Source organism: Cyrtonyx montezumae, unplaced genomic scaffold (assembly GCF_038088225.1).
Source record: "Cyrtonyx montezumae isolate F1298 unplaced genomic scaffold, pur_monq_1.0 scaffold_9, whole genome shotgun sequence".
Classification (NCBI taxonomy): Eukaryota; Metazoa; Chordata; class Aves; order Galliformes; family Odontophoridae; genus Cyrtonyx; species Cyrtonyx montezumae.
Genome location: NW_027072100.1, coordinates 5,476,887 through 5,499,427, shown reverse-complemented (window position 1 = coordinate 5,499,427; position 22,541 = coordinate 5,476,887). Strand labels below are relative to the sequence as shown.

The window sequence follows — 22,541 nt, the reverse complement described above, 5'->3', positions numbered from 1 at the left end:
TCAAACGAACTCAACAGGGTGAAAAGGAATTGCAGAGCATACGTATGGGAGATGAACTGACTTATCACCTGAGGTGAGCACTGAGTCAGCCACGGGAGCACAGGTGAAGGTAATGCACCTGTGTGACCAGAAGGAGTGGAGTCTTGACTCCACCTCTCCCAGACTCCATTTAAGGGCTGACTCCCCCTAGGAAAGGAGCTCTTCCTGGAGATTGCTCCTTCAGAGTGTCCTACTGTGAGCCTAGGACACGGGTGAGCATTTTATTTGGTTGTCTCTTTCCATCGTGATAATCTTTATACCATCTGTAAAATATCTCAGCTACAACACTACTTGGCACTATTCATTCTGTTAACCATACAGCACAATACTACGAATAGTAGCTGAACTATTGGTTACAAGGCCGTTATTCCCAGAAGGCTGGAACACAGCATGAGCTCACTCTTTTGAAGGAGTGCAGGAGAGTTCATTACACCAGTATTGTCTTCGGTGCCAAGCTCACCGTGAACAGAACAGCAGGAACTGGTATGACAAGGAGCAGGAACGGTGAGCTAAGTGTGAACAACTGCAGTGGGGAAGAGGCAACATGGCTGTCAGAAAGCAGAGCTGTGGTTCACACATGTTGAGGTGCTTTGGAGGAATTGGCCCCACACCCTTCAGCCGCATACTTGCTGGTTGATATAATTTTCTTGGAGTTCCAAAAGACATTTCATTAAGTTCCTCTGCCAAAAAGTCTTTAAAGAAACCCATCTGACATGGGACAAACGGGAGCCAACACAGAGATGCAGGGGAAGGAGCCAGGAGCAACTGCTAAGTTTTCCACGTGGAAATTGTTCATCAGGAGAGCTCTCCAGAAATCTGTGCTATTCCCCAATGTATTAATCCCCCATTTCCCTACAAAATTACTGAATACAACTTCAAAGTTCAGTGTCACAATTAAACGTGAGATTGATCCCTAAACCTGCTGGGGCTTGTCCTCTCTGAGCTGGGGGCAGCTTCACCCTGACTCACAGAGAACACCAGTTAGCACAGAAATGCAGATGAAAGCATCACAAAGGACAGGCAGGAGTGGGAAGTGTCCCCACATAAATGCATCCCTCTGGGAAAGGACAGGAAAGAACAGGAAGCTCCTCACCACAATGACTAATACACAAAAATTACCCACCAGAAAAAGCTCTTTTCACATTCATGTGAGCCCAACTTCCAACCAGAGAGTCTGAAACAGCCAAACCGAAACTCAGGACCATTCTTTCCTCTTTATTCACAAATTGTTTAGTATGAGGAGAGGGCACCTGGGGAAAGGCAGAATTACGTTTTCCTTTATCTTCTTTGTCAAAAAGAAATCAAAACATTCTAAGAGAAGAGGGGCAGGAATGCAAGGAAGAAAGGACTTTCTGGTTTCATATGAGAAACACTCAAGGAGCATGAACACAACAGTGAAAAATGAAGATTTTTAAAAAAAGTTTACCCAGAACCCTCTTGACTTAATATACATATATAAAAAAAAAAAAAAGCTGCTTCTGCTTTAATTCTTCTGCTCTTTCAATTACTTTTTCACTTCTTTTCTGAAGGCATTTGCTCAGTCTTTCCCCATTTCTTCCATTCTTCTGGTGCTACTGGGTCCTGGAAAGGGAAACCCAACAATTAACTCTCCCAGGCAGCAACGTGCTTCCTCACACAGTACAAGTGCCCCCAGACCCCTTATTCCTCTGAGAGGAAAGCGATAAAACCAGCGCTGCAATGTCAGTGAGGAATTAATTCAAGTAGTATGGAAACGTTCAGGCAAAATGAAGGGCGATTTCTGATGTAAAAGGAACAAATGAGCCTTGAAAAATACAAAACTGGTCAAAAAAGCAGGGCTGAATGCAAAGTAGCCTGCAGCCACTCTACCACTCCTCCACTTTCAACAGGGCCATTATATCCAATTGGAACCAGTTGGTAAACACAAAGGAAGGATCGTCAACAATGTGGGCACAGCAAGTCCATTTTTTGGGGCCCTTTTTCCTTTCAAGGAGCTATATCAAGGCATAGCTGAGTGCACTCAATGATCCAGCCCCAGATGCTGGTAGCAATAGTCTTAACGTATCTGAGGCATCAGAAAACTTAGCAGTAAGGAAAAGTGCCTGTGACTGCACATGGCAGCAATTATGGTTTGTGGATAAGTTATTTATATTTCCAAGATCTTCCAGGATTACTCACAGCCCATAGGGAATCAAGGAGTTAAAATACCCAGCTGAGAAGTAGAAAATTTGCGAGCTGTGGAGAGCATTCTCCCTAGGTATTTGGCAACAGGCCCCTAAAGCTGAAAACCACTGGCTCTAAGCTGTGCTAAAAAGAGAAGCATCTAGCAACAAGAACACAGTGACAAGTGACAGGCACCTCCAGTAACCTGTCATAGATTGTTTGCTGCTATTATACCTCTATACACTCCAGGGAGGGAAGAGGCGGTGCCAGGCTGTTTTTCCTATGGAACACAATGCCAGTTGTCCACAGGTAATTTTCCTGAAGCCATCCTCCATGCTACCTGATGTGCAAACAGGAGCTTATAGCACAGTGCACATGGTTTCTGATATGCAGCCACCCACACTGTTTTGCTTTGCACCACCAAACTGAGCTCTGTTCAAGGTGCTGTGTGTGTGCCTGGAGCACTGGCTACAAGCATGAGAGCAGGCTCTGATGAGGTGCAGCAGCAGTGCACATTCTGCAGTGGTTCTGGTCCCAGGGCTCATCCAGATTCTCTCTCTCATCCCTTTTTTAAAATGCGTTAATAAGAAATGGAGCCATACACACAAATTGGGCAGCATGCAGAGTGGCAGCAGTCCTGCCTCCCATCACACTGTAGATGTAACAAACCAGGACCTTACCTGCTCAGATTCAAAGGAAATGAAGGGCTTTAACCAGTACTTGCTAACAGAGATCCTATCAGATGACAATATTCATTCATGGGGAGTTGGCTGCTGCTGCCACTGACTGAGCCATCGTGACCAGTTCAGCCTTACTGAAGGGTGAATCCTGGATTAGGTTGTGTCCTCAGCTGAATGACATGGTGCTGACCTGGCTTCTGTTGCACACAGCTCTCATCATCCAAGCAAGGGCTCACTTTAGCTCCACCAGCAGTCAGAGGGCCTAGCAGCTGAATAACCAGGATACTGCAGATGGGAATAGGAGTACCCACAGCAGGATGGGAAAGGCCCAGATATGAGCCACCCTCATTATGTTCTCCTTTAGCTAACACTGCTAATTATTTACAAGAACAACACTGCTTGAACTATGTTCATTTTCCTACATCCAATGTAGCGTGCACATATCACCACACAGATGAGATTATTAAGAAATCATATGAAAATCATTGCATTCTTCAAAGACATACACTGCTAATATGCAAACCCAGCTGCAGCCAAGGACACCCTAGGACTGCTTTAGAGCCAGATGAACAATGCTGAAATGAAGCAGCTTCAGCTCAGGTATCTTTTTTGTGCAAGAAATGAGGAATGAAGTGAAATGAAGCAGACAGCACACCCCAGAAAGGCAAATTCCAAAAAGACCCTTACTTCTAGTAGAGTTGGTCACTAGCAAAACCCCTTTTTACCGCAGCGTTCTATACTTTGCCAACCTACTGCTCTGCTCTGCAGCGATCCTGCCAAAAGGAGAGAGGAAGAAAAGTTCAGAGAAGATAGGAAGGAGGAAAGCAGCCCTGCTCCAAGAACCAGAGCCCATGATAGAAATATGCAAAGAACAAAACCAGGCCTTCTGGTAACTTCAGAAAAAATACGGTTTATAGACAGCTCCCCTCCAGCCCCTGCCATCATTTTCCACAGTGGAACAGCAGCTTTGCCTCAAAGTGCCATTGAGTTAATTATCAGTGCACTTGACATCTGAGCCAGACCTGCTGCACATTAACAAAAAGTTGTCTTTTGTAACTTTAAAGTCACATACAAAGGGTTTAACTTTAGCCTGTACAAGTTCTACTTTCAAATTTGCCATTGCAGTCGCGGATTCATGTCACATACAGTAAAAAGGCACAGGACACCCCCTGCAGTGTTTTGAAGTGGGAACCAACCACCAGCATTTATGTGCTAACAGAAGCCCTGGTTGAGCTAAGACACTCAGAAGTAAACTTTGTTGTATTCTTTTCCCCTCACATCTGTTACTTAGGAAATCTGCTGTTAATAACGATTCTCCTGTTACTCTAAATTAAAGGTGAAACATTATTAAAACGAACAAGAGAACATGCTATGCTGCAGAGGGCTGGGAGCAAGTCAGAGACAGCTGAAAGGACAGTATGGAAAGAGCTGATTATAATAATTGCTGCTCTGCTAACACCATGCAAGTAGAGATGTTTGAAAGGAAGCACACCTATGTGAAACCACTGAAAATCCTACTCTGTGTCTGTGAGGTTTTGTTATTGTTGCTGTGCTTTTATTCATTTATTTATTTTTAACTGTTCTTGTCCTTTTGTCAAGTGTAATAAAAATAGGACAGTTCGTGGCTATTTATGCAAATAGGTGTGTAAGGATAAAGTTCTAATGGCTCAAAAAGAGGAAGCAAGAAGAGCATAGACTTGATGACAAAGCAGGTCATAAGATCATCTTCAAATCCAAACTGTATTAAAGTGCTAAATTTACATGTCATGTGGAAAATCCATGTGGCAGAAGTGTTGGAGAGCTAAGGGTTCAACTTCTGATTAATGCATTGTATTGGAAGCTTGGGTCAGCAACCAGACTGCAGGCTGCCTGGTGTGGCACAGAGATGAAGCATCCACACAGACTGTGTCCATACCAGGCAAGGCACTGCTGTACCATACTTGCAGTACCCACCCAGGTGTGCACAGTACAATGCATCACACAGAGCTGCTGTGGCACAGGTCCCAGTAGCAGCCTCATGGCCCCAGGTTTCACAACCTGGTCTTCAGCAGGGTTTCACAGTCTAGGAACAAAGCCACACTGGGCTGCTATACAACCTCTAGCTGTAGAGAAAGCTTGCCCAGGGCTGGCTGGTGTTTCACACTGCTTGATGTAGATACCTGAGTGCATTTATTACAGAATTGTACAATAGTTTAAGTTGGAACAAACCTGTGGAGATTATCTGGTCCAACTGTGAGCTCCAAACACAGCTAACATTAAAGCTGGAGCAGATTGTTCAAGGTAATATCCAGCCAAGTTCTGAATATCTCCAGGGAAATAAAGGTTTCACAACCTCTAATTCTCTTTTCCAGTGTCTTTCAACCTTCAATGAATTTTGTATGCCTAACATTCATCAGAATTTTCCATGCTGTTCCTTGTGTGTGTTGCACTTCATCTGCCATTACAATCCTTCAAAAAAAAAAAAAGCAGCTGCCTCTCTTTTCTAATTCTGGTTCAGGTAGAAGACAGCAATAAGATAACCCTCACCTTACCTCCCTCCTCTTAAAACCTATCTCACAAGCACGGTTGCATAGAAGTATGGATTTTCTGCATTTCTATCAGCTTTAGTTATCTAATATTATCAAAGCTTGGTACACAACGAAGTGGAGCAATTTTGTCAGAGAACATTTTGCCAGAAGTGGGTTTCCCCATGTCAAGGTGTATGTGCTTTCTTTCACTCACTGCTTTCTCCATGTGCCTGAGCACTTCACAGTCCATCCCTGCTCCCACTACAGCATCAATGCCTGGCTTACCGTTTTACTGCTTTCTGAGCCAGCATCCTATTGCCTGCCAGGAACGTGACACCACCCAAAATGGCCAAGTACTTCAGAGTTTGGAACATGTTGAGCTGAGTCCAGTAGACATACATGAGTCCCAACATTGCTGTGAAAAAAGACAGGGTTTAGAGTTGAATCTGTACTACAAAGAAAGACCATTAGCTATTCCCAGAGCAATTCTTACGTTGCACTGCCACACCTAAGCACTTGGTTTCTAAACTCATCTCTGAAGCTCCAAAGGGACAGATTTAAGGACTGCATATGTATAACTGCCAGGAGCAGAAGGCATCTGGGTCTCCATACTTCAGAAAAATGTGACACTGACAGCTTGCAACCAATCCTCCAGTGGCATAATTACAGATGTATTACAGACCTTGAAGGCTATTATACAATGGAGGATATTCTGGACTGTAACAGATGATATTAACCTTTGCTCACTTTTAAGAGCTTATAAAGCTTAAAGGAAACTGGCTTGGATTAAGCAGAACGTTGTCATATGGAAAGCAGTAGATCCAATGCTCTCCCAACCTGCCATGTTTCTGAGTCCACAAAGACAGTAAATAACTGTGCGACCAAAAGTACATTAAAATAGATGACAAAACTTGGTCCAGCCTAGGAAGATCTTCACAGAAAGCACTGTAAAGAAAACACGTAGATGGTAGTCCCAGATGTTTCAATCCCCACAGAAACTCTGCTTACAAAGGATAAACATGCAATAACAGAAGTGTGACCTCTGGAAATAAGTTCTATTAAGTACTGATAAACGGTGTGTGAGAGGAGCCCAGATAATGACCTTTGTTATAAGCTGATGGCCAAAACAGATTTATCATCATATTAACAATCATGAAAAGCAGGAAGGCAGATGAAAACACGAGAACAAACGTTGTGCTATTATGTCATTATAGTTAATAGGCTGCAAGCCCATTTACCAACACAGTTCACATCTGTAACTCCCAGGTGAGAAGGTCAAACAAAGCAGAAAGCCTCTGACACTTACCAGCATGTCCCATGTGGAAAACAATGGTGCTGGGAGCAAAGCTGAAGTTGGAGATGTTGGCACCAATCTTTATCCACTAAAATGAAAAGAAAGGAACTCTGAATGAACAGTCCTTGGAAACACAAGCTTTTATCTTAAATATCTTTCAAGTCTGTTTCCCTTAAGCTTAAGTTCTTCAATGAATACAGTGTATTCTCTACAGAAGCACATTGTTTTCTCGTATAGAGGACAGAATGGTAACTTTGTCAAAGCCAGCACTGTTGAGCTCCTTCAGCGGAAGTTTCTCCTACTGTTTCTGAATCCTCAAAGGCAGTCCCTCACTTCAAGCAAAGAGAAAGTATTATTCCAAATCTATGTTTTCTAGAAAAATAAATAATGCAATTTATTTTGAGCTGAATTAATTCCAATTAACCAAAAACACAGCGTTCAAGTTTTGGACAGAAGACCACCTCTAAGTGCAAGATCTTTCTTCATAAGAACAACAGTTTTTAGTGAATGGAAGAGAAAGGCATGAAAGGTGGAAAACAAGCAGACCAATAACATTTATCATCAGCACTTGCATTGCTAACTGCAGAGAGCAGTGGACATGACTATTTGAATGCCAACCTTCTGTAAGAATAGCTGAAGGGCAATTACTACAAAGTAAGGCTTACCCTCCAAATAAAGTGTAATTTAACTTGCCTAGATGAGATGTGACATATATTAAGTACAAAACACTGAGTTGACACAATCAAAATAGAGCTAGATGCTACAAATACCAATTAAGTTCACAAATGGGAATCAGGCTGATATGATTAATTTACACATATTTTGTGATGGTTGCATTAAGTGCAAGGCAGCATCACTGCTTCCCTCCTGTAGAAGTCTGATGTTAGTTAAAATTTACCTGCCCACTATTATTCACCATGACTAGCAGAACAACACTGGAGAAATCCCACTTCTAGCAGGCTGCAGTATTTTTCTCTTTTATAAGCTTGAAGAACAGCTTAGGAAAGAGACAAAAACAGACCAACATTCTGCACAGACACTCACTAGCTATTACTGCAGCAGTGCTGTGCTGATTATAATTAATCAGGAGTTTTAATATAAAGTTTAGATGGTCAATTTAAGTGACTTTAGACTGAATGGGAAAATTTCTCCTTGATCTGTGGCTCAGTTCACTCACCAGAATGAGCAGCAAGAGTAGTGGTGAGAGAATCAGTGCTGTGAATGTGTTAGACACCACAGTGGGAGGCCTCTTCTCAGGCTCCCTGAAGAGGTGCTGCAAACAAACAAACAAACTCAGCTGGTAAGAAAGTATTCAGCAGAGCACCCTCCCAGCTCCAGAGAGGACCAGCTGCAGCCCTGCTGCTGTCAGGTGTTGTTCTGGACAATAAGCATTCCTCTGACAGCAAAGCATGATTCTTTAAAGTAGTGTCTACTGCAGTCTGTGAACATTTGATCACTCTCTCAGTTAACCTTCCCTCACACTCACAGGAGCAGTGGTTAGCCTGTCATCAGCACAAATGATGACGCAGAAAGCTTTCTGTGGTGCCTACTATCTGGTCTACTTCTCATTTGAATCTTCTCACTGACACCAATTACTCTCTCCCTGGTGGGGCACACAGCTTACTCATTCATAAAGCAGAGGACTGCAATGGACTTCTTTTCATTAAGCAGTAGATCTGGTTTTATTTTAATTACATTTCTTATACAGTACAAAATGTTAACGAGAGATCACTCAACAAAAACAAATTATGATGAGGGCAGACTAGATAAACAAAAGTAGGATTAGCCCCCTCCCTCCAATCTCTGCTGTGTCTTTTAGTTTTGATTTTACCTGGATTTCAGGCTTGGGAACAAAGAGGTTCTTGGACTGGACTGTGGATGGCACATCCTCTTCTGGGAATTTTATCACAACATCAGCCTAAAATGAAATCATGTAACTTTATGAACGTCAACGTTAAGTTTTCAAAAACCTACTACATTTCTGCTGCCAGCTTGCTAATCATGCCAACCATACACTGAATGATATATATATATATTAAAGGGAATCTATAAAAAAGCCTCCAGAATTGAAAAACAAACTTTTCCTTAACAGAAGCAGCAACATGTTGGTTGGACTTCTTTCCAGCACAGCAAGCACAGAAAGGCTAAACCCTCAAGTGTTTGCTGTGAACTTAAAGTCATGAACACTCCTAAGTTTCTAATCTACCCTGTGAATAAATCAACATTTATTTAAATCCCACTTTTATGCTTACTTGGAGGTTGAAAACTTAAAACAGCAACCCTCAGAGTCCAAAAATTGCCAAAAAGTTTCTGCTTCACTACAAGAACATCAGAGCTTTTTTTCTTCCAAGCCTCTACAATACCCTTCTGCTAGACTGTCAGTAATCTCAGAACCACACCACCACACTTCCAACTACATACCACGTTCCACAGGATTGGATTTTCCAGAGTGGCATCTCCAATTATCAAGTACAGAGTATAGGTACCAGAGGCAGAGTCAAATTCAGCCTTCCTTTCAGAGGTATCCAGTTCAAACTTGTACACATTCTTGCTATCTGGTTCTGCAACAAATACTACCTCCTGGCCAGTCTTCTGGTTGTGAAGTCGGACAAAAGTCTGAAAGATTAAAGCGTTGCTGGAATATCTCGCTGTGTGAAATGAGAGATTGGGAAATGAACTGGGAGGCCTGCTGTCTGTGTTGACAAATGATCAAGAAAGTACAACACCTCTTCAATTAATTCTCTTAACACAGGGTCAACACCAACCTGAGGCCTACCCGAGGTACAGGGCAGTGTAAGGAATGCTACCAGAGAGGGTATGTGCAACAACAGACAAGAGGATGCATACATAGATATATTTTAACTTACATATAAAAAAATAAAGAAAGTCTGCAATCATGGACATTCTCAGCAAACAATCTATATTCTTAAGGATAGAAATGTACCCTTACAGGGCAAACTACCAACACTAATTTTGCTGCAGTACATGAAATACCAGAGCAGTAAGAGACTTCATCAAACACACAGACAAAACAAACAGGGTGAGTCCGTCAAAAACATAAGGCTTTCTGAAACCTACTGAATCCTTCCAAGAGCAACTGTCATCAGACACTACGAAATGGAACACTGTGCTGACACATAACGACACGAATTTGTTCTAACCTGGTGAGGGATGAGATCAGCTCCACTGTTCACATCTATCAGCTGGAAGGATAGAGCAAAATTCTGATGGCTGTCAGCAGTGAAGGAGCCCTTGGCTTTGGCTGGGTAAGCCACCCTAGGAAGCAGAAAAAGAGAACCAAGGTGATCATCCAAAAGAAGGCCTGGTGTTCTGTGAAACCAAGGCACACAAGTACACTAACAACACTGCAGTCTACTAGGCACAAATGATCTATTTTACATGATTTCAGTAATACTACATCCCAAGTTTCATTTAACCAAAGTTGTGCTACAAGAAGGTGTGATGGCAGCATAACAGAAAAGCAGTCAGATTTCAGCACAGAAAGGCTGTATCAATACAGAGAGGACCTCAGTGAAGCTATACAAATGAAGTTAAATTCAACACATTACATTTTAACTGATGTTAGTTAAAGCAGCTAAAAGCTCAAGTAAACACAGCCACAATATAATCAAACTCCCACAGGTAATAATAGAAACATTAAAGCAAATACTTTCACTTGCTTTTGCTACAGAGAGACTCCACAGAGGAACAGAAGATTAAGGTTACCTGGTTTCTGTTAGTACCTATTTTAACATTAAGGAAAACCTCCTATAAAAATAACCAGCATTCTCTTATAAGAAGAGGTTTAAGAGGAATAGCAATGCTATAGTTTTGTTGGCATTCCAATACAAAGTTCCTCCAGTTTAAGTTTAGCAGGTAAAGCTCAGAAGACCTGCAATCTAGAGACAGAACTGCTCCAAAAAGGGTAAAACAATGAGTCATTTTACCTGGTTGTTTTTGGTGCAATACTCTGATCTTTATCCACTGTAGAAAGATCCACATTAGTAATCCCAACTTCCGTGGACACTTTTACTTTCAGCTGCAACAAAACACAACAGAACGTTACTTGGACCACTCCTACTAATTATAGTCGAGTTCACTTCAGAAGCCTTAGTCCTTCTGTCCCCATTCCCCACAGAGAATCCTTCACTAAGCCAGGACAGAACCCAACCAGAACAGGCAGATTTACAGCAAATTCCCTTCTGGCAATGCTCCTGCATCAGTCACTATCCCCAGCCCACTCCCTCTCCCTGCACGAGCAACCATCTCTGAGGGCAGCTGATTCTCAGTGATGCTGGAGTTGGCTCCCTCTGGAGCACTGTTTTTAATGAAACAGTCCAAATATCCACATCTGACTAGTTTTCCTCTTAAACAAGCAGAAGCTAGCAATTAAATCTGACATCGCATACAACTTGAAGTTGCACATGCATGTGTACTTCCATGTCCTGGGCAGCAACCTGAGATGAGAGAAGTCTCCAAACAGCAACCAGTTAGGCTTTTGGAGCCAACAAAGGCATAACAGGTTTCTGCTGATTTTATTACCAGCAGGCAACAGCCAAAGCATTCCCACAGATCTGCAGTTTTGCTTTCTTTTTTTTTTTTTTTTAATTTAGACTGTGCCTCTGAAGGAAGGCTTGCTATTTATCACTTAGTGCATGGCAGCCAATAATGCTCTGCCATTTATCACAGCTCCTCTGTCCTAAGTGCTCTATAAACCTGAGCAGAATGACTCCCCGCCCCTCCTGCCCCAAACCACAAACAGTGAGCTTCAGTGGGTTTGGCCAACTCCATACCTCCTCTCAAACACAGCAGCTCCTGCAGTGTGTAGTTTTTAATTAGCACGTTTGTTCTCACAACTTACAAATGCTCCCCAGGAGAATTAGTTTCATTGCCAAGACACTTTCCAACACATCCTACAATTTGTTGCTGCAGGTTTGCTCATGCGAAACAGTCCCCACCAAAGTACTCAGCTCTGACTTCAAACACAACAATTTTGACAGTTCCTTTACAATGAAAGGTGTAATTTAATAGAGGTTGGCACCAAAAGTGGACCCATTAACATACAGGCTATTCAGACTAGCTGTAGCAAAAGCGTATTTTGTTCCAAGATGGCAGCAAAGAAAGATGGATTAATGAAATAACCATTAAAAAAAAAGTTACATGAAGGCAACTCAGATCTGCTGCACACAGCCCCTCTGACTGAACAGTACACAAACATCTCTCAAATATTTTAATGTCAGGAAATGCAGGCTCTGCCCGGAGTAATAACCCACTGGTTTAGCTCATTACTGTCAAAAACGACGGGTGCATTAAGGACAATTAATGCTAATAACAGTAAGGAAAAAAAAAGCAGTTCCCCCAGCAGTCCTCCCCCATAACAATGTGTCTTAATAGAAGCTGCTCACACAAAGCCTCCCCAGCGTTAATGCATTCCTACTGGTACCTCTGTGTGCCAGCAGCGAGCTTAAGCAGGACCAATCAATCCCCTTTTGACACTCCTAAGTGCCATTACTACTACAATGACAACATCAATTTGACACACACAGTAAAGGTCAGCAGTTGTAAGCAAGTGTCTTCCTCTACTCCATGCTGATGATGTTGCAAGACTTTAAAAGCTAAACTTTTCCTTAAATAGGCAACTAAAAGCAAAAATTAACCCTAGGAACAGACATCTCTGGAGAAGAGCACTGTCAGCTATTGACACTACAGTGAATATATGAACAGCCAGAGGTCACACGCTTCTCACCATTATCCAACTTGAGGAGGAAAGTAAAACCAAATGTTTAATACAAAACACTTCTTTATAGAAATACTTACACCCAATTAGGAGATGCCAAAAGACCACTAAGGCTCCTTCCTAAAGCTCTAAAGCTTACATAGACAGACAACATCAAATGCTTAACTTCCACGCACCAGGCAAGCACTAGACATCACTTGGCCACTAGCCAAGCCTTGAGATTTACAGGTTCTGATTTGAATGCTTAAATTTGAAGAACATTATTAGTAACTGGTTTTGCATAGCTACTTTAAAATATGGGCTGCTACACAAACACTTCCACTATCAGCCTTTGTTCACATGCTGTCAAATCAGCAAATATCTAAGTGATAAGTCAGTTCTGAAGTTTACAGAAATCTCTTTTGATCATACACTAATCTGGTTACTGGTCATAATCCTGAGTCAAAATCCAATGCATGTGCCAGAAGAAAACATGCTAGAAATGCCATACAACATTCTTAGCAGACATAAAAAGCTGTTTCACTGAATAGCACGGAAATGAAATGCCAACCACACACCCACCTCAACTTTGTTAGCAATAAATCGGTTATCTCCACCAACACTGATAGAGAAATCATAATATCCACTTGCAGGCTTGACATTCATGAAGTTCAGCTCAAAGACCTCCCTAGAATTTAAAAGAAAAAAAGCTTAAAGGACCTCCCAGGACACGAACAGAGTGGCCTACAAGTAGGTAGCACATCTTGCTACAAGATGCCTCTGAATCTATTAAAACAGACAAACATAAATGCTGCACAAAAATAACACTAATTAGTGTGGGGATGAAAAATGTGTTCAAAGTTCCCTCCAAGTCAGGAGCATGTTGCAATTTCACTATCAAAACATCTATACAACAGAAATTCAGCATCACAACAGACAGCACTGTCACCCACTGTCAACAAAATGTACGATGGAAAACTCAAAATGCTGTTGTTACAAGCATTTACCTGGTAGAAAAACATAAAAGAGAAACAAATCCAACACTATTTAAATTATTTTATTCTGGAGTTGAGGGAAAATAAATGTTAAGTTCTTACCCTGACAGAGTAAATGCTGTCTGCTGGAGGACAGTGGCTTTGGATGATGCAGACTTGGCATAGTCTAGCTTTACAGAAGCTTGAGTGAGCGGCTTGGACATAACATTGGTCACTTGAAGCTATAGGAGAAAAAACAAGAATTTCTGGGAAATCCATCGTCTCACAAAGACAGCAGCAGCACAAACTGCCCCTCTCTGTATGATGCACTCTCCTGCCCTGAATCCAAGACTGACCTAGTCCTTTTTAACATAATAGAAAGCAATTATGTTTGTAAAAGAAGCTGACTTCTACAAAGTCATGATGTGTTTTTCAAAGTAGTGTCTGCCAGGTCTTGGGTAAGCAGAGGTTTCTAACAATTCTCATAAAAGTACCAAACACCAAACTGCCTGCAAGCTGGGTCCCAGAGCCTACAGTTAAAGGTATCACCTTACACGTTCAGTTTGCCCAGATCTACAAGATGAAAGACTGAGCCAAGAGACGAGTTAAGGTTTTTGCATAAGGACTCACCCGAAGTACAGGCTGATGGTGAGACACAGCTGCAGGACCCTCAGGGACAATGACCACAGGCAAGTGGTAGCGGTTGTGGGATAGAGAACCTGCAGCACAAGCAACACTGAAAGCCTCTGAGAGCGTCTCAAAATTTTTCTTGCTAAAAATGGCATTCATCAACTGGATAATTTGATCCTGAAAAAAGCAAGCCACACATTAGCACCAGTAGCTTACCACAGCTGGCTCAGCAAAACATTGTTAACAAGAACATCACTCGTGTAGACTGTTTAATTTTTCCCATTTGATTTTAAAATAACTCAACTTATGAGGTAGCCCAAAATTAGCTATCTTTTGAATGTCACATTAGCATTGTTATTCTTGGTTGGAAGGTTCCAACCACAATCATTTTAATTGTGCTAAAAGTGCACAAAACCAAAATTTGGATCTACCTCTCCAGACTACATGCTTAAGAATGGAAGATGCTGTCAGCTCAACTATCCAGACTGCATGCAGCTGCCTTGGCTCCAGAAGCAGTACAACTGCCTTCATACAGCACAGAAGGACTAAACTACATGTTCTGGTTACCAGCCAAACTGGGACAACCTTGGAGTTGTGATGCAAAGCTTCCTAATAGCTCTAGGAGGAGTCAGTCAGGCTTACTCCCTTAGGCACAGTAGCATCCTTAGGCTAAGGATGGCTATGCTTTCAAGTAGTACCACTGAGAGCACAGATCTAAGCACCCTGACTTCGTAGTGTTAGTGCACCAGGCTGTTCTCACTGCAGACTACACTGTGTTATACAGATTGTTCCATTCCTTCCTGTTATTCTGGAAAGCAAGGGTTTGGTTACCTGTATTTTGATCCAAACAAAGGACTGTGGGCTAATTTCTAAGAATGATCAAAATAATCCCAAATAAAGCACTGTCATAACACTTAGTGACTTGCAGATAATGAACACTTTAAAAGGAAATCCACCACATCTCAAATTTTGTCCTCTGGCACCCATGAACACATCACCTGCTTACAGAAAGCACCCAGATAGATACCACAGAACTCCTGCATAACACAGTTTTCATTTACGTGAAGTGCATGGCATGGCTTCAGACCTTAATCAGCAACTGACACATTTAAACTGTGGAGAACCATTTACAGGAGACAAAGCTTTGAAGTCCCAACAACAGCACTTCTAACAGTCCAATTCTCAATCAGCACTAAACAGTTTTCCTTTATTGGTCTTTTTATTCTTTTCTTATACTGTCTGGATGCTGACTGCTAGAATTGTGTGTAGCAGAATCACCACCTGAATGACATTACAAAAATAACTTTGCAGTTAGTCTGCTGGCAGCAGCATGGAAGAGAGCCAGGAACTAACTCAGATGCCTTACACTGGCTTCTGTCCCAGCCCTGACTCTCTGCCTTTTATTTTTGGGAGCTGCTGTCCTCAATCAAAAGCATGTGCACTTTGGTTTACTTGTTACAGAAAAAAAATAACACCAAGAGAGCTTGAAATAAGCATTAATAATTAATAAGCTTGAATAAGCCCTACTGAAGAAGTACAGTACTAATGTTGCCTCCCTTCTGGACACCACTAACTAGGGTGTCTGTATTTCCTCACAAGTAAATAACATTTGTGAAACACTCGAATATTATAAAGTGCTAGGAAAGTGCCAAATACCAGAACAAACTCTGAAACGAGAGCTTTTTTCTCCAACAGCTTGTCTCAACAAACAAGATCTAGGTCTCACTTGCAATTTCCTTCTGTACATTTGAAAAAAAGCAACAAAAAACCAAACATACACAAATTCAGCCTATGATCTTGAAGATTCTTTTTGTGAGCTACAGTGTGTAAGGGAAGAAAAGGCAAATACAGACCTCTTTCATTGCTGGTTCTGTTCCCACATGGTCTGACAGCTTATAGGCAGCAGCAACAAACAGTGCAGTAGTCTCGATTCCTTCTTCAAACTGCAGATAAACTCCACCCAAGTCATCCAGGCGAGCAACAAGATCCTGACAGAAAAAGTCATTTCTACTTAAACTGCATTCCAGTAGACCCACAGAAGTTAACTGCACTGTTAAGCATCTAATCAAGAGTATTGGTAGTGGACTCACCGGAGTACTTTGTACATAATTTAGAAATAGGAAGAAAAAATACCTTCAGTCTTTACTGAATCTGATTACATTAAACTCAGTATAAGTCAACTGACTTTATGGCACAGTCCACTGTGAAACAACAGAAGTTCAAGGGAAATATCTGCTCCAAAGAAAGATCCAAGCCAACTCACATGATGCAGAAAAAGGATTAGCCAGATAGGCTTTTCACTGCACGTTTCACATTAACACATCTTTTAATATTACAAACATTAAGCAAAAATTCCAGAGTAATTACAGGCCACAGTGCATCCCTACCTCTATCTCTTCAACAATGCCACTTAAATCTGCCTGCTGAGACAAGTAAGATGCTGTCTCCAAAGCCTGGATGGTTCTGAAACAATAAGAAAGAAAAAAAAGTGTATGACTTCTGTTCTTTAGAAGTCATACATCATTGAAATCAAAGCAACTACAGCCTCTATTCCAAATGACATGTGAAGTAGCATTAGTGCGTTCAGTTGACCCCATGCAATGAACACAATGAGATTTACTGGAAATTTAGAATTCAATAGAGAATGCCATATTAGTTGGATCAGCTCTGGAATAAACTCTTACATTCAAAGAAGAAAGCAACCTTTGATCTCTGCATTGCACAGACCTCCAAACGTGCTAGCAAGGCTTCAGAAAGCAAGCCATTACAGGTCTCCCTTTCTGCCCTACATCTTGAAAAAAGCTCTATTCTCTCCTCTCAGTAAAAATTACTCTAACAATCCTCTGGTACTAATTGCAAAGATTCCTTGTGCTTACTGGCACCTCACTCTTTCACCTCATAGTACCTGCATTCCTACAAAGGAAATGGTCTAAGGAAGAACATCCAGCCTACCACAACTCTAAATTATCAAGAACTACAGCTGGGTTTTAATTTTTAGTGATTTTTTTTTTAAAGAAGCATCTTTGGCATGCACCATCTTTACTGACCATTATACTTGAAGCAAATTGAGTACATAAGGTCATTTGCAAAATCACAAGAGAACAGCTCAATACACATTTAGCAAATTTTCCCAGAGAGCGAATAATGAACTGGACAAAAATCCCTAATGAAAGTAGTGTGCTCTACCAAAACTAGATTACAAAACCAAACGTTAAAATACCCTTTACTGCAAAATCCAACTGACTACAAGGTACACATGCAACAGTGAAACATTTCTGTTTGAAAGACTTACGCCAGAACATTCTCTTCTTTGCTAAGGCGAGCAGTAAGAGCACCAAGTGCCTCCTGAGAAGCTAAAGGAAGGCCAAAGCCACTCAGGGCCCCAACAGCATGGAAGATCTGGGTGATTGAAGAATCCTCACTGACAGCTGCAAGCAGCAGCTCCCTGGTCTCATTTGAAATGGTAACCTGAGGGAGAATTCAGGGAATACATTAATTCACACTTCAGAACGTGTCTTTCTAGTCACCACTGACTTCAACCTGGGGCAGTACACTCGTCTGATGAACTACTACGAGCTGCAGGGAAGAAGACATTCATTATCTTTTAGTTTAATTAAGTACCTAAGCATTACTATCAACTCCCAATTAGTCAGGATAATCCAGGTTTATCCTGGTAACCTGCTGCTACCTGCTTTTCATCTGACATCACGTAACTGTGCAGCACCCAATGATATTGATGAAAAAAGGAGGTGTGCATAACTCAACCACAATTTAGCAAGTGTGATTCTGCGTGTGATTTGTTGCAGTGTTTCAATGCAGGGCTTTCATCCCAACAGCTTATCATCTGTCCACAGTCTACATAATTGATTCTGCTTTATTGAATTCATTGTTTTCATTGACTCAAATGCGTTGGTTTCTTTTTTACATGGCTACTGATGTTCTATCAAGAGAGCCCTGAAACACTCCAACCTTCTGCATCAACACTCTTACAAACAAGCTGGCTGTGCACACAGGAGCAGCTCTGCATTCACACACACACCTTGCTAGAGCATGCAAAGGGTATCTGGGAGCACTCAAAGCCATGAATATTGTAACCATCAGTTATGTGAAGAAGTATTTTTTCTGTATGAAAAAGTATGACCGTTCACAGAAATTATTCATTGTGTATAGGTTGAAAGAGCAAGTGCCACCATATAGAAGGTCAGAAAATAGCTGAATTAGGTGGTAAAAAGGGAGCAGAACACAAGAAGCTGCTGGATACCAAGTGTGAAATGCAGACAGGAGAATACTAAAGCCATTTGCTCATTCTGTTTCAGTTATCTGGTTGGTATCAGCAGGGCACAGACAATCCACCCTGTTAGATTTCCACATCACTCAGGGAAGAGAAAGGATACCATACATCTCAAGATGCAGCAAGTAGCACAATTTTAAACAGATTTTACACACGTCAGATTTAACAAAAAAAGGCTTTTTACAGCTGAGCTTTATTGATGATTGTGCTGTTCAAAATGGAAGGTTAAAAAACAACAAGAACAACAAAAACAACCCAAAAACCTGTGAGGACAGCTCCAAAAATTATGCCTCCTGTTTTACAATATTGGCCCATGATGCCAGAGGCAAACAGATATGGCAGCAGGAGCTGTACCCTCCTGCCAATACTGCTGAAATTCTACATGACAGAAGGTAGCAGAGGGGCAGTCTGACAGAATGATGTATGTAATGCACACACTCCCAATCAAAGCAGTGGAACTGAATACCTCCATGCAGGAAAAAATGGCACCCCTTGACACCTGCTGAACATTTATGGAGATCAGACAGTGGACGTGAGCACAGTGATGCAGTGGGTGGTGCATTTCAGCAGTGACAAAAGCAGGGCATCTCTGCTGGCTGCAGATTTTGATCAGTGCAGTGTGCAGGTTCTTGCTCATTGCTGGTGAAAATGGATAACTAATGGTGTCACTGTGTTGAAAAAAAATCTTGTTCTGCACCTGAGAATTTGCTCTACCAAATCACATTATTACGCTCTTTATATCTGTTATAGTTTCCATGGAAATAAACAGGAGGCATTACTTTCTGAGAGACCTACTCAGCTTCTTCTGCCCTGTTAAAACATCAGAAAGTGTCTGAGGAGACAGTATTGGATCAAGTACTCAGGGGTGCTGTGAAAAAATACTTGCTTTATATCTTTCCACATTTCCTTGTCTGGGACACTTTGTAAGTTATCTCCTTAAGGCACACCAGAGTAATTGTTGTACTTCTAGTAGAAGTTATGTTTAAAAAAATAAATGAATGAAGATATTTAGGTAAATGCTTACTTGGTAACACCTGCATTCAAGCCTTCAAACTCACCTCGCAACCAGACAGGACCCGGATAGATTGTGCAGCATAGAAAAGGGAATCAACGCTACTGGAGTCTACATGAGATTTGATGAAACTGCATGCAGCCTGCAAAGAAAGAGATTTTAAATTATGCATCAGTTTTAAGCCACCAAGAGGAGATTTCAATCATATTATTATCTTGAAAGAATTATAAAACAACAAAAGAATTTCAAAGTAATACTTTTGAACATGGTCCCTGTTCAAAGAGATAAGTGAATTTCAAATTAACTCTATTGCAACCAGACAAAATTTGAGTATAACATCTACCAAAATAAAAGACCCACGTACGTTTAGTAAGTAAAAGCTTCAAGGAGAGAGAAGAGATGTGCAATAATTCTGTGGGAAAGCTTGCTTCCATCTCTTCATCACACACACACTTATTTATGGATGCAGAATAAAGAACTTCAAAGCATACAGGAAGCAAAGCTAGTAAATAGCTACAGTACGAAGGTAAGCAATGAGACTGCTCACTGATTTGTAGCCAGCACACCAATGACTGGCTACATGGTTCACCCAAGAGAAGAGCAAGCCTTTACAATTGGGACAGGATTTTAATGCTCCAGATACACAAGAATATTATACTGCAGTGTTATGCTTCTCTGCTGTTTTTACTACTATTACCTCTTTAACAGTCTCATACTGTGAAGAGGTATACTGCCCAAAAGTCACCTGCAACATGAGCTTTAAGGAACAAAAGAAACAACTGGCTACCTGCAGAAGCAAAGGCTGTATTATCTTTGTCAAAAGTAGGAACCAGTAAAAAAAAACCCAGCCTCACAGACAAAAGGCAGAGCAGCAATTCCCAGATGAGCCCACAGATGATGATGAAGCATACCAAGGTATGTGGTGTGGTGGACCACAGCAGCTTCAGAAACCTCACTGTTAGGAGTTTGTGGTACAAAATCACAATATTCCAAGAAAATAAATAAATAAATAAAAACAACAACCAAGCCTGAATAGTTTTAGCAGTTAGTTGAAATTACTAAGAACAAACCTGTGCTCGCAGTTAGGTGAGAGAAATGGGGTTGCTTACTCTGAGGGAGGCTCAGGAGAGACCTCATTTACAGACCCTTGAAAGGAGACTGGTAAAATGGGAGTTGGCCTCTGCTCCCACGTAACAGCAGAGTGGTGATGCAGTGGCACAGGCTGTCCATGAAGGTAAGGAAGTCACTGTCCCTGGAAGTGTTCAAAAACTGTGGAGATGTAGCACTGAAGGACGTGGCCTAATGGGCAATTCCGGTGGTACGTGGATGGTTGAGCTAGACACTTAGAGCTCTTTCTCAACCTCAATGATTCAGTGCACCTCAGCAGGTCATACATGACATACTAGACCATTCAAAAGGGGTATGTTTAAGACCATGAGATTATCAAAGTTGATATGCAATGCACTCATTCCACTAACCTCGTTTTTCCTGATCTGCATATAGAAGATCATATCTCAAAGAAAAAAAAAACAAATCCAGTGGCCTGGCTGAGTTGGGCACTGGATCTGAAAAGAAGCAACGAGCACTCTGTTTCACAGGAAGGTGCAGTCACAGTACGGGTGAATGAACCCTGGGGCTGCCATTTTGGATCGGCAAGTTATGACACTACGATCCCGGTCAGCAAGGCAACAGCTTTACCCAGACACTGCGGAGACCGTGCTCTGACACTCAGCAATCAACGCCTGCACGCGTCACGGTCCACTGCAGAAAGATTCTCCCTCAGGCTCCGCACGGCCCCACGACACTCTGCCCGCTCACCTTCTCGTCTCCCACGCGCAGCCCCAGGCTGTGGAGGCCCACGATGGAGTGGTAGGCGGCCTGCAGGTCGGCGAAGGGCCGCTCCAGAGCCGCCCGCAGCCGGGCAAGGTCCCGCGCGGTGAGGTGGTGACTGGGAGCGAGGGCCCGGGCGCCGGCGAGGAGCAGCAGGGCCGCCGCCAGGCACAGCCGCCGGCCTGCGGAGAGAGAACCGAGAGAGAAGCGAGTGAACGCCGCGCTACCCCCGCGGCGCAGCCCGACCCCGCACGGCCCGCGCCTCACCCGGCGCCGCCATCTTGTTGCCGCTGCCCGTGGGGCCACGGAGCCGCTTCCGGTCCGGAGCGCACCACCGCGGCACGAGTGGGGGGTGGAACGACGGCGTCGTCCGCCAGGAGACTTCCACGCCACGGGCACCAAACGGGGACGACGAGAAGCTGTGGCAAAGGGTTGAAGCTCCGGAATCGAACGAGCTGCGGGTGGCGGCGGGGCGGAGGCTTCAACGGCGCCAAAGCGAACCCCCCTACGCTGTGGGATGGTACGGTTCTCCCAGCGGCCTTCGGCAGCGGGCGGGGCGGCCCTTGGCAGAGATGTGGGCTGCGCTGATTGGTCGGGCCGTCCTAGGCGCTCAGCGCGGCACGGCGCCTTAAAGGGGCCGCGACGGGAAAGTTCCATGTGTCGTGCCGTGTGTCGTTCCACGTCGCGTCATGTCATGTCATATCATGACTTGTGTTATGGCACGGCAAGTCAGGTCGTGTCATGCTGCATCACGTCATGCTGCGCTGTGTCACACGGTGCCGCCTCACGCCATGCTGTGCCCCGGAGCTCAGCTCTGTTGTGCAGACGCCAGCACTTGGGGCTCAAAGCTGGGGGAATGGGCCGCGCTTCCTCCTGCAGAGGGCACCGGGAACGCGTGCATGGGTCTTACTGACACCTGGCCTCATGAGGAACCTGAGCACAGCACCAGCACCGTGCCCCTGCCCTGAGCAGGGGGGTGGCAGCATGGGGACATTTGTGTCCCAGACCTCACCCCTCAGCTGCACACACGCACAGCAAACCCACTCATCCCTGCTGTTCACCCTAGGAAACACAGTGCCTCCGAAATGCGTTGCAAAGCTTTGCAAGGAGAAATGCGAGGAAATCGTTCTGTGGGGTTCATGGCTGGGGGGGGAAGCCAGCCCGAGAGACTCTTAAATCCCTCCAGAAATGGCATTTCTCTCCTGCTCGGGCCAAACGTGGGCTCGAGTCCACGGCAGACGATCGCAAACCCCCATGCAGCTGCACGGCCTGGAGGGGAGGCTGGAGGCCCACAGACAGCCCGGGGGGAAGTGTTTTATGAGATGAGAAAGAGCTGAAGGCCGCTTGTGCAATTAAGTGCCTCCGATGTGGATTTTATTTCAGTGTAATGGGATGGTTGTTGCATATAAAAGATGGGCCAGATGGC

The 22,541-nt window shown here is 43.2% G+C and overlaps 1 protein-coding gene across 2 annotated transcripts; it reads right to left on the bottom strand.

The window, feature by feature from the left end:
- Nucleotides 1–1,234: 1,234 nt before the first annotated feature.
- On the bottom strand, nucleotides 1,235–21,416 carry RPN2 (ribophorin II). 2 transcript variants are annotated; one of them, XM_065754480.1, is made up of 18 exons: nucleotides 21,383–21,416; nucleotides 21,104–21,297; nucleotides 19,332–19,427; nucleotides 17,275–17,450; nucleotides 16,370–16,445; nucleotides 15,836–15,970; nucleotides 13,983–14,159; nucleotides 13,476–13,594; nucleotides 12,961–13,066; nucleotides 10,610–10,701; nucleotides 9,824–9,938; nucleotides 9,084–9,278; nucleotides 8,494–8,580; nucleotides 7,840–7,935; nucleotides 6,675–6,750; nucleotides 5,654–5,783; nucleotides 3,549–3,634; nucleotides 1,235–1,620 (listed from the first exon to the last, which is right to left on the bottom strand). In XM_065754480.1, the coding sequence occupies exons 1-17, from the start codon at nucleotides 21,393–21,395 to the stop codon at nucleotides 3,583–3,585; spliced, it is 1,935 nt and encodes a 644-aa protein (XP_065610552.1). In that variant the 5' UTR covers nucleotides 21,396–21,416; the 3' UTR covers nucleotides 1,235–1,620; nucleotides 3,549–3,582. The 2 variants fall into 2 exon arrangements, with proteins under 2 accessions (XP_065610552.1, XP_065610553.1); XM_065754481.1 differs by lacking the exon at nucleotides 3,549–3,634.
- Between the last annotated feature and the right edge of the window lie 1,125 nt (nucleotides 21,417–22,541).